General features: G+C 37.3%; 1 protein-coding gene across 3 annotated transcripts in view; it reads right to left on the minus strand.

The window, feature by feature from the left end:
• COL12A1 (collagen type XII alpha 1 chain) overlaps positions 1-12,673 on the minus strand; it is a 110,450-nt gene that overhangs the window by 13,669 nt on the left and 84,108 nt on the right. For all 3 annotated transcript variants that reach the window (XM_053913968.2, XM_053913969.2, XM_071219713.1), the window contains 7 exons: positions 10,946-11,095; positions 9,147-9,224; positions 7,772-7,858; positions 5,777-5,830; positions 4,682-4,777; positions 3,261-3,314; positions 2,840-2,893 (listed from right to left, as the gene is read on the minus strand). In XM_053913968.2, coding sequence (XP_053769943.1) covers positions 2,840-2,893; positions 3,261-3,314; positions 4,682-4,777; positions 5,777-5,830; positions 7,772-7,858; positions 9,147-9,224; positions 10,946-11,095 — 573 coding nt within the window. The remainder of the gene's footprint in view (positions 1-2,839; positions 2,894-3,260; positions 3,315-4,681; positions 4,778-5,776; positions 5,831-7,771; positions 7,859-9,146; positions 9,225-10,945; positions 11,096-12,673) is intronic.

The raw sequence follows: 12,673 nt of genomic DNA on the forward strand, positions 1-12,673 counted from the left end.
TTTAGATCTCCAGAACTTATACATTCCGCACAACTGAAACTTTGTACCCTTGACCAATACCTTCCCATTTCCCCCTCACGTCTCCCCTGGCAACCACCATTCTGCTCTCCGCTACCCTGAGTTTGGCCTTTTTAAATTCCATACGTAAATGAGATTATTCAGTATTTCTTTTTGTGCTTAGCTTATTTCACTCAGCCTAATGTCCTCCAGGTTCGTCCATGTTGTTTCAAATGACAGGACTTTCTTATTTTGGGGAACTGAATAGCATTCTGTGCTCTCTATATATCACTTTTGTTTGTCCATTCACCTAACGGTGGACACTTTAGTCTGATCAACCATTTTCTTTTAGGAGAAACAAATATTCAAATTGGTGTGAGGAAAATTTTATTCTGATATCTTCCAAAGGCTACCCACTGAGGCCTCTGCAGAACTTTGTGCTGTAATTTCACTCTCTATTTTCAAAGCTGTAGCAGTCATCGCTGCTTCCCCCTGTGTGAGGGGCACTGAGACCTCTGGTTGTTTTTGTACGTGCACATGTATTAGATGCCTGTACATGTGGCTCTTTTGTTACTTTCTGACACTCCCCAAAGCTGTGTCTCATTTTGAAAAAAATCATCTCTGTTGAAGATAACACATGCATTCTGTTTCTACCAACTCCACCCTGGTCACACTCTGCCTTCCCCACCATGGTCCTCGAGCTTGCTCTCCTGAGTTTTTTCTCTTCCACCACAGGGTTCAAGTTTCTTCCTTTACTTCCCTTTTTTTTCCACTAAGATACCTATATCCAGAGACTGCCTAACTTTCCAAAGGATGTCCCATCAGCACCATACCTTCAGTATTAGTGGTAGGAAACTAAGTGATGGGGAGGTGTACGAGGCTGTGAGGAAAAGAAGAGAATGATTTTTCTGAACAGTCTCCTCACCCTGGGCGACCTGGGTGGCCTCAGCACAAAACTGGATTCTCAAATTAGAATTTGACAGTGGAAAAGCACAATCCTTCCACTGCCTCATTTTTCAGAGAAGCAGTGATAGTGATGATGGCTGCCTGGCTGCCAGTTCAAAACGAGCGTGTGGACAGCGCTTGCAATGGCACCTGGCATGGCTGCATGAAGCCACACTGGGTGGAGGGGTCCGATGAGGCTTCCATGGTAGCAACAGCAGTGAGTCATCCATCATCACTTCTTGGTTGTGGTATTTTGGGTTTTGTTTTCTAATTGAATAGACTGACTTCTGCAATCTCACTATTTTCCTTTATTGTGAAATAAGAATGCAAAACAACTAATTCCAGTTTCAAGAGTCATAAAAATAAAACTGCTGGTACATTTACACAATGGAATACTACACAGCAGAAAGAAAGAAGGAGCTCCTACCCTTTGCGACAGCATGGATGGAACTGGAAAGCATTATGCTAAGTGAAATAAGCCAGACAGTGAAAGACAAATACCATATGATCTCACCTATAAGTGGAACCTAATCAACAAAAAAAAGCAAGCAAAATATAACCAGAGACATTGAAATTAAGAACAAACCGACAGTAACAAGAGGGGAGGTGGGAGGGGATAATGGAGGGAAAGGGGGAAGGGTTTTCAGGAACATGTATAAAGGACCCATGGACAAAGTCAAAGGGGAGTAGGATCAAAGGTGAGAAATGGGGATGGCTGGGGTGGGTGGGGAGTGGTGGGGAGGAAATGGAGATAACTGTACTTGAACAACAATAAAAAAATGTGGGAAAAAGTCATAAAAATGCATATATATATATATATATATATATATATATATATATACACACACGTGTATATGTAGATAGGTATAGATATATAGATGTATATCATCTCCAGGTACCAGACTCCCAGAGAATACTGTTTTCTCTGGGACCTCTCTCTTTCCCAAACTCAAAAGTAAACATAGGAGCAAGTAAAATTGATTGGCATATCACCCATTTGGAATTATCTGGGCAAATCTCTGCTGCATCTGAATGACCTCCCTCTTCTGTGCAGTGGTGTCTTGGAGGCATTAAGGGTAACAAGTTGATGTTGTTAGTGGCAGCTATTACGGTGCTGGCCCTCTCTCACTTGCTGCTAGTCATGTTGTAACTTTTGATTAGTCGGAATACAGACTACTCTCAGGCCGTTGTCTGAACCATAGGGCACTGAGAAGTCATTCGTTTCTTTGTTCTGAGCAACTCTAAAATCTCATTAAAATATTTATGGTTTTCTATGAAACCAAGTATTTTTTAACATTGAATAGAGCATAGAGGCCATGTCTACTGTGCTTCTCATTTACTTATGCTAGAAAGGACTAGATTTCCTGCACTGTTTTCATACTGTCAAGAGCAAACCTGAAAGCTGTCACAAATGAGCAAAATCCTTACTAAGTACCAGTTGTCTATCCATCATCAAGACCTAGAAGTGGTCTTGATGTACAGACAAGGTGCTGACTTCAAAAACAGTGCCCAGAAATGAAGACTACTCTCAGAACTAATAAAACCTGCCTCATCACAAAGATTTTAAGTTTAGGATTTAAAACAATTCGATAGAATTCTTAAATCTCTTACTAATCAGCTAAAATTCCTTTTATGGACTTCTTTTTCTAAATCTGATAAATTAAAACATCTTCCCAAATTAAAATTTCAAAGACTCTCCTAAAGTATCCACCATTTTGTTCCATAGACCTTGGGACTGATCTGACATTGGCTGGGCCACTGATAACAGTTTTCCAGTCTTCCACAGAATATGTGCACTCTGCCTTCCAGACATGAATTGTGGAGTTTTCTTAATTAATAAGCAGCAGCAATGTGATATCATTTTTGACATAATTATAGCTTTCCCAAGAAAACTTACTCGATCTCCTGGAGGTCCCATTGGTCCTGGTGGGCCAGGTAGTCCTGGGGTTCCCTACGTGAAAAGAAAAACAAGTGAAACACTGTAATATACTTCCTGTGTGGGAAAAGATACTTGTTCTTCCCCCCAAACATTTTTTTTTTTCAAAAAGAGAGCTCAGGAGGCTCTGAAAAGAAACAGAAAACCAGAACCAAGTACAGTGTCAGTCATCCAGTAGAGAGTTAGTCATCGAGCAGGTACCTGAACTGACAGCACACACTTGAAAATTATGACCAGAGTATGAAATGGAAACAGTGTGAAGGACGTAGCCAGGCTTCTGCTTTGCCGCCTAGCCTGGGTTCACCTTTTGAGGCACCACAAAGGCAGCTTTTCAAATAACACTTGATGGGTGAAAGAAAAGGCAACGTCAAGAACAACTCACTGTTCGGCCTGGAAGTCCTGGCTCTCCAGCATCACCCTTCATCCCTTGGCGACCCTAGAGAAAGCAGTGGGAAAACAGTTCCCAGGCGTTTTACAGACAGTAAGTGAAAACGGAAGACATGAGTCATCTCTGGAATCTCCATCACTTCATAAATCCAATGTAAAAATATTTTTGAAGGGAGATGAATAAATCATTTTTTGTACTGATACTCATTTTAAAGTACAAGTGCCATATTATAATTACCACTTAATGTTATGGGAGAATTTTACATAATTATGGGATAATATACCTGCTTTAAAAGAACATCATTTAACATAAGAGATTTCCATAGAAATATAATTTGAAGGGAAAATCTATTTTGTATTTAATATTTTTAATTTTGTGCTAATTTTAATAGTCAGTAAAATGCTCTGAGAAAATAACATAATTTGATATTTATAACTACATGCTTAAAGACACTTGTTACAAAGGCAAAGCTGAATTAATTAAAACTGAGCCCTGATTGGCGTGGCTCAGTGACGTGGCTCCATGGACTGAAAGGTTGATGGTTCAATTCCTGGTCAGGGCACATGCTTGGGTTATGGGCCAAGTCCCTGGTTGGGTTTATTCGCACATCAGTGTTTCTCTCCCTCTTTTTCTCCTTCCCTTCCCCTGTCTCTAAAAATAAATAAATAAATCTTTAATTAAAACTGATAACAGTAATAGTCAAAAAAGTTTTACCTAAAGCTTTCCTTTGGACATAAGAAACTAAAGGTATTGTGGTTGCATTCAACCCTCTTGAACAAGAAAGCCCTGTTTCTTTACATGTTTCATTTTTAGCTATATCTGATGTAGATTTTTTTAAATGCCAAAAAAGTTATCTGTCCTTTTAAAAGGGAGTTTAAACATAAATTTAAGAACTATGCAATTATTGTATTCTTGCACATATCTTTTATCTTAAGACATAGAAAAAAAGTCAGATAACATATGAGCCTTAAAAGGTAAAACATTTTTGTAACTTCAGATTAGCATTTGGAACCAAAGGTAGACATTTTTTTTTAATTTCTAAAGTAACAACCTAGATAAATAACGCAAGCTTGCCTTGAGGTTGTAAGTATTAGAAAAGGACGCCAGGGCTCCCACAGACTGGAAGCAACTTCAAAGCTCTCACGATGTTGAGGGATATATTTATTATTTATTTTTAAAAAACTGTATAGGTCAAATAAATAGCAATGACTTTTTCTACAGTTATACATTATTACATACACTATGAGATCATACGTATATGAGATCAGAGTCATCATAGGAAGTTATCTCAATGACTAACTTTGTTGAGTTCTCTGAGGAAACATTAGAATTTAGCAAATATAGTAAAAAATGTTCCAGTTAAGCTCAATGTCAATTTACTCTCCTCACTTAGTACAGAAAGCCTTTGTGCTTACTTGCTCTCCCGGAATAGAGAGTCCGTTCGGTCCCTGGGGGCCGGGAGGACCCTGGGGGCCAGGAGGACCTGCATCTCCACGAGGGCCAGGGGGCCCCTGAAATACACAAGAAGGAAACAACCACAGTGACGTCATGCTCATCCAGTGCTAATGTCCAGTCTGAAATGCGCCTCCATAACTCTGAGACACCTAGTTCTCATAACCACATAATTCTTCATATAAGAACAATTGGAAAATGGAATAAATTTACAAGAACATTTAAATTTCCAAAAGTCCTAGTAAAACTGGCTTTTTTGAAGAAGTAAGATATATTGAATATAATATTCAGATATTTATATTCATATATTCATGAGATCAAAGTTCAAAATGTTATTGGATTTGATTTATTTTAAGCTAGTCCTGATTTCTCTTAGACTTGGGCTTATTTCTGGAACCAACATAGATATGAATCAAGCAAGGGAAAAACAGATCCCCTTGAGTAGAAACTCTACATTGGAGGTCCTTTGCAATGTGCGTAGATGAAAAAGGCACAAAGTTGTAGTCAAGACATTCCTGGGTTAGCGTCCCAGCCTCATCCTTTCCTAACTGGGTTAGCTTATCATTAGTGATATTATGACAAAATCTACACATCATCTTCATAATATATTCCCTGTAAAAAGCTAGAGCTGTTCTATGGAAACCCAGTGTGAAACTGGTAAATGGGTCCAGGGTCCCCCAGGGAACACATATGTGTCTGCTCAGTTCTTTCTCGGAGACCAGGAAAATTCCCAATCCTCTCCAGCTCTCCAGTGGGACTCTGCTCCCGCTGGGGTCTTCTGACTGACCGCCCCATCGCCCTCTGCTTCCCCATGTTGCAGCAGAACCCACAGCCTCTTCTGCACGTTCCCATGTGCAGTTCCTACAGCGGTGAGATGCCCTGTACCTTTCTCTTCTCCGAGCCTTCATTCTGACACCCAGAGAAAGACAGAGGTAATTATATCATCACACTAAACATGAACTAACTTGCTTAAGGTCACATACCCCCTCAGCAGAAATTTGAACCACTGGAATTCAACATATAGATGAAAGTTTAAATTCACTTTAAAATGTACTCACAATTGCCCCACTGATGCCTCTTTCACCTCTGGGACCTTTAGCACCAGGTCCTCCCTAAAATACATAGTAAGAGCACATTTTAGGGTGAATGTAAGGAAAGTAGAGAGAAGTGGATACATAAACACTGTTTCAAGAAGCAGAGCACTCTCCAGGCAATCAACACATGAGCAGCTAGCTACTACAAAATACTGAAGTATTAGGTTGGCCAAAAAGTCCATTTACTTTTTTCCATAAAATAAAAGACACATTTTTTCATTTTCACCAATGACTTTATTGATTTGGGTATTTTGAGTATCTTGGCTATCTCCCACGGGGTATAACATTGATTGTTCTCAATTAATGTCTTGACTTGATTGCTATCAGCTTCGACTAGTTGACTGTGGAGCATTGTCCAATGAGAAATCTCCAGCCTGAAACTTCTCAAAACACTTTTGACATGTTCAATCAGTCATAACACCTTCTCCATGCACTGCACAAATCTTGTTTTGCATTTCAGTTAGGTTTTTACCTTTCTTGAAATAATAAAGCATAATACGCCAAAAACATTGTGTATTTTCTTCCATCTTCAATATTAAGATGGCTACACAAAAATTCACCAATTTTGGTAAATTTTTTAAATGCATGCTGATATAGCTGTCACAATACAATCTAACAAAATTGTTTTGAATAAAGCTAAGGACAATGAAGTGCTACTAGAACAATCTTACAGAAAAAAAACCAAATGAACTTTTGGCCAACCCAATAAATACTTTATATCATACAAATATGTGCAAAAAGGGAATTTCAAAGTTTTGTTCATCCTAAGTATCTCAGTTTTACATTTTGAACTCTTCTTGTTAGCAAATCTTGAAGTTCATTTTAAAATTTGATGTTTACTAGGAAAAGCAAGCATTACTTAAATACAGTAAAGAGAAAAAACAGCTTTGGAATTATATGACTGCATTCTTCAGAGGAAATAATATGCAAGAAGAAAATTATATTGACACTCTCAGAATCTCAGAATATGTAGTTTAGTAACAGGGATTCAGAGACTACTGAACAAAGAAGAAATAAACATGATAATGATATCCAATATTATCTTACAGTTACAGGAAAAAAGTCTCCTCAAAAACATCTAAGTCACTTGGGATATAATTTTATGATTATAAATATAAATCAGGTAAATCACTATTAACGGAAATTATGGTAATTCCAGTAACATTTTGATTCTGTACATGAGGAGCTGATTTGTAATTAACCTAAGATTAATTTACACTATTTGCTATAACCCAAGTATAGTAAAATTGGGTGTTCTGAGAACCTCTGAGCTGTTCCTATGTTAACTAATTATTTTCTTAAAAGAGGCCAATAAAGCCTAGAGGCATCACTACCATTTCACAAAACCAGTCCAGGTCAGATATTGGATTGACTAGATCAAAGGGTTCCACGTTGATTAATGAGTGCTATCACTGAAATCTTCCATGTTTTGCCTGGCACTTTCTTGTCCCCCCATGAATAGATCTAGTCACAATCTTCTCATACAAGTTATTCTAAATCCCAGTACTTTCACCCAGAGTTTGTGATACCATCACATATGTAACATACGTTATTCTCAGGAGATGTCTGCTACATAAGGTACACATACCCTTGTTCTAAACAAGTTGTTCCTGGGTCAGCCACTCAACTGTGGCTCCATAACATACATACAAGAAGCTTTCAGGAGATGGAAGGAATTTTCATAATCATGTCATTACAGATGGAAACACAGATTCACATCTTTAAGAGAAAAGCTCTTGAATACTAAGCCATTATCATTCATTCCTGCATGTCTAGAGAGCTGGGTTCAAATTTTCTTCTTGATTTACTCCATTTCAGATTTCAAAACAGACCACAAAAGTGGTCTGCAACATGCCTTGCTCTGTTCCAGAAAATACGGATGGCTAGAAGCATTTTATGCAAAAGAATGGGTTCTCCAAAGCTTTATGAGGAAAAACTGGACTATTTCAGCGTTCTTACAGCAGGGCCTGGCGGTCCTGGAGGGCCAGTGCTGTCCTGTGTGCATGTGCAAGCATTTGGAAGCGCCGGGCACTTTGCTTCATCTCTCTGAAATTTTGAAAAGAATAGTTACCTAACGAATGGAAGGTAAAAATGACTTCACATCCCCTAACTCTTTTTATCTTATCTACACAAGGAAATCTGTTTCCCAACTTGTAGAAATAATTTTTAGTTACCATTACAAATAGTCTTACATTGAATCTTACTTTGCTTCTTTATGTCTTTATTTTATATTTTACCTTGGAAATCTCAGATAACAAAGAAGTGCTTACAAAACACTGGGACCACTGGTAATTTAATCAAATTTTGTCTGGTGTTAGAGAAATGCTGAGTATCTCAATGCCGTTTTTATTTAGAATAAAGTCTAATATCCCTTCCGTGGCCTGCAAGGCCTTACACGCTCTGCAAACCAGCATGCCGCCACCTGGGCCATCACTTTGCCTACCACTTTCCCCTCTCCCATTCACTCTGCTCCAGCCCCCCCAATCTAATCAATATTACTCAGATACTTAGGGCACATTTGTGCCTGAGGGCCTTTGAATTTATAGCTCCCTCTGGCTGTAATTTCTCCACCACCCACATTGTTAGCTCCCTCACTCCATTCAGGTCTTTCTTAAATCTCACCTTATCACTGAGGGCTGATGGTACTTACCTGGCTGTGTATCCCTTTACCCTAATGTTTTTTCATCCTAGGACTTTTCACTCTATAACACAGTATATACCTACTTGTCAATTATATCCCCCTGCCTTTCCCTAGAATATTCACTCTTCATTGCTGTAACCCTAACACATGGAAGAGTGCCTGGCTTGCAATAGGTGCTCAATAAATATTTCTTGAATAAAAATGCACACTCAACCATGTGGATGTATGCAGTTCATTGCTTGGCAAATGCTTCAAATCCATCATCACCAACTTTTTAAACACTACCACTTACACAGATGCTATGGGGATGAAGCATCATCTCAAAAATAAATATGGTTAGTCACAGACTTCAGCTATCCAAAGGGGTAATGGCTTATTGTGTAAATGCTGAGGTTTTGCAATCAATAGGAGAGATTTATAATCAGTGGGTGTATCACACATGCTGACTTAGCAGGACTTTTCCAACTATGCTTAATCACTCTGGGAGAATCTCCAGATGTGTTTGTGCATTCCTGATTTCCAAGGTTGGGGTCACTGGCCTGAGCTCTGGTAGCTCATTAGCATGCACATAATGCGTGCGTCCTGGATTGCAAATTGCTGAGTTCTACTTCCTCTCCTAGACCATCTGCATCCACATCCCTTACTCTGGGGGGACTATTAAAACTACAACAGATTTCATTCCACTTTACCTACCTTCGAGGGAATGTCACAGCATCTGTCTCTACTGGTCCACACCGGACTGCAGACAATATCAAAATTCTGGATTTGGAACTGCAAACAACCAACAGCAACATCAGCTAAAGATGCATGAGAAACATTTTATATTAACATTTCCACATTTTAACTTTTGCCAGCTTTTCACGTAAACTGTCTCAGGGGTGCAAGCCCTTGAGAGCAATGTGATCCTTGCTTCATAAGGAAAGAACATAAGAGCCTGTGCCTAAGAGAAAGACACAGCAATGCAAATGCACGTGTGAAATTCCCACTTCTGATTCGCTTCTTTGGCTGAAGTGAACTGTTTGAGGGGTTTTTTCAGTGAACATTAATTTCTTTATTTGAGGATTCAGTTCATTAAGAATTTGAAAACAACGACATTTAAATCAACTTTGAGAGTCTATCCTTGTAGAAAAGTAAAATTTCAAAAGCCATTCTGCATTTATTCTAAAACTAATGCTCTTCTTTTCATACATTCTTACCTAAGGGCTAACTAATCATTTTTATGATTATCCTCAGCTTAACTATTTCAATACAATACAGTTCTCCCTTGGTGTTCACAGAGGAATTGGCTCCAGGAACCCATCGACCCCTCCACACAGACACCAAAATCCTGAGACACTCAAGTCATTTACTTAAAATGAACTAATATTTCTATATAACCTACATACGTCCTCCAGTATACTTTAAATCATCTCTTGGTTATTTATAATAATTAATACAATGTAGATTTTATATAAATAGTTGTCATATTATATTGCTTAGGGATCAGCTTTTTGGAATTTTTTTTATTTTCAGCCCTCAGTTGGTTGAATCCACGGATACATAATCCACAAATACAGAGGGCCAAATATATATACTTCCTATTTTTCTACATTTAAAACATAGAGCTCTTTTAATAAAAAGGAAAAGATTGTTTAGTTATAACCATTATTTTATAACCCTGACATGGTTGTTCTATTTAAATACTAAAACCAATATTCAATAAAATATCTGAATTTTAATCACAACTATATTAAACTTGCACTTGTGTTTACACTGTGGAATAAAAATTTCACTTTTGCATCTAGGAGAAAATCCTGTCTATGGAAGAAAACTAAATTAAATTAATATTATTAAAATAACAGAAGCCAAAGATGGTACACTTGTTCTTAGAATACTGTTATTATTGATTGGCATTTTATATGAACTTAATTAACCTGGTAGAGTGAAAACCTTCAGTTTTAAATGTTGTTACTAGACAGAACTGCAAACAGGTTGTTATTCTCCTGCCTCAAAATGAGACAGCGAAGCGCGTGAGGAATGCGGTCAGCTGGCTGCCCTGCTGCACAGGTCTTCCCTCTGGGACCAGCGCCGCAGCCTCCGAGAGAAACCATGGGCTCTAGTGGTGTCACAGCCAATGTCCACAGATGCTAAAGTCCTGACCGCACAAATTTGTATTAACAATTACTCTCTTTGAAGAACAAAAAATGAGTTATTTTAGATTTCACTGATTGTCCTGGCAGCGATTTGTGTTGTGCTGTCCAATTTGATTCCATTTCAAGATGACTACATGATGTTCTCTGTTGCCTTGACATCTTAGTTTGCTTTTAGGAATAAAGCACATTATTGTATTTTTTCAGTAGCATATTTTTTTAATGTAACTTTTCCAATGTTTCAATCTGAACAAGAAATTTAACAATTTAAAACTCATTGAGAAAAAAATTCACTTGTTACTTAAAAAATGCCATTTCTATCTTAATGCAAGGTACCAAGAAAAATAAAAATGTGTGACTTACTGTGGCTGATTTCCTCTCCCCTTTAAGTAGTTTTCCAAGAATTTCATAACCGTCAGTTGTGATATTTCCAGCTTCCTTGATGTCTTTTTCTATAATTTCATAGCAGTCGATGTAAATCTTAACACTTTTTGAGGTCACTACAATATGAACCTAAAAAAATCATGTTTCCATTACAAACTTTCTGCCACAAAAAAATTGGCTGACTTCTTTATATTTCATATCACAGGTTTAAAAATGTGTTCTTTAAGCTATTCTCATCCCAAATAAAGAGTCTTGGACTAAAAATCCAAGAGCAGGTTGCAATGTCACGCTATTTATTAACATCAAATCAAATGACCCACTTAGCTTCTCCAGGTCGCAGTTTCCTTCCTCCACAAACATAGGCATAATGTCTTACTTTCCCACCATGTGCTGTTACTGAGATGACCAGGGACATAACATCATGGATGAGATAACTCTGTAAACTATGAAGAACTATTCACATAAAAGTTAATACATCAGTAATATTATCTTCAGCAAAAAGGAGCCTCAGTTGTCTTTCACTAACTTTGCTAAATTGAATTTTTAATTGATTTCCTAATTTCAGTCAAAAAGAACTTGCATACCATATAAATACTAAAGATGGTAAGAGCTAGCATATATATCTCCTATAGAGATTCACCTCTGGAAATCAATAGGCTCGAGATTCAATTTTCTTCTAAGAATCTTATGTTGATTTATTTTTTCTGATATTGAGGACACTCAGGGTCTTAAGAAATCTATTAGTAGAGATAATTAATAAAGCATTTGTATTTCAACAATGTAAAGGATGGTTGCAGGTAATCTGAGTTTATAGTTATGCTGATAGTTTTCACTTAATCACAGCACAGATACTCAAGTAAGCACGTAATGATTATTTTGAAAAGTTTGGCTCCAAGTTGAAATGAAGAGAAGTTCTCTTAAATACTTTGAGTCAATAAGGATAATGATCTCTAGAGATTTTTTTAAACTGCAAGGTTCTTTTTCCCATGGAGAATCACCACCAAAGCACTAATTTAGTGCATCTGTAAGTGGTAAATATAAACTGCATATTGCATTTATATAAAAGTAATACAGAGCTTACTAAAAATAAAGAAACTTTTATATGCCCACAGCACAATCATCTAATATTGAATTCAAGAAAATCATCAAACAAGCAATCCCAAGACATTTATTATCTAATAAGGACTAAAGCTTATACTTTGGTTCTTACGTGAACAATCTCAGAGGCAAATATTACAAAGTGTTTGAAAAGAATTATAGTACACAGGAACATTATTTCAAATTCAAAACTTTTAATTTGTAACAAAACTATTCCAAATACACTGGTCATTCAATGTCAACCATATGAAGTCGATGCTAAAAATGTATTTTGCTACAATCTCTTCCACATGTTTTGTTGCATTTTAAACACATGCAAAATTACAATTCAGAGTGGGCTCTTCATCTGTATATAATTGTTCTAAGAACGTAGGAACTATTTCCCAACTGTGAAACATTGTTGGTCACAGACCAGCAGAAAGAAATAGGAGCTTTCTTGCCAACTCATCTCCTGTCCCAAGCTCTGCCATTCCCAAAACTTTATTTTTCATCTATCCCTCTTTTCTTCACATTATAAATTTCTCACTTGGAACTATGTTATTTGTTACAACAGAATGGAGACACAAAAAACTTTTCAAGAGAATTTTCAAGAAACAATAGCAGTCTGCT

This window comes from Desmodus rotundus, chromosome 11 (genome assembly GCF_022682495.2).
Source record: "Desmodus rotundus isolate HL8 chromosome 11, HLdesRot8A.1, whole genome shotgun sequence".
Lineage (NCBI taxonomy): Eukaryota > Metazoa > Chordata > Mammalia > Chiroptera > Phyllostomidae > Desmodus > Desmodus rotundus.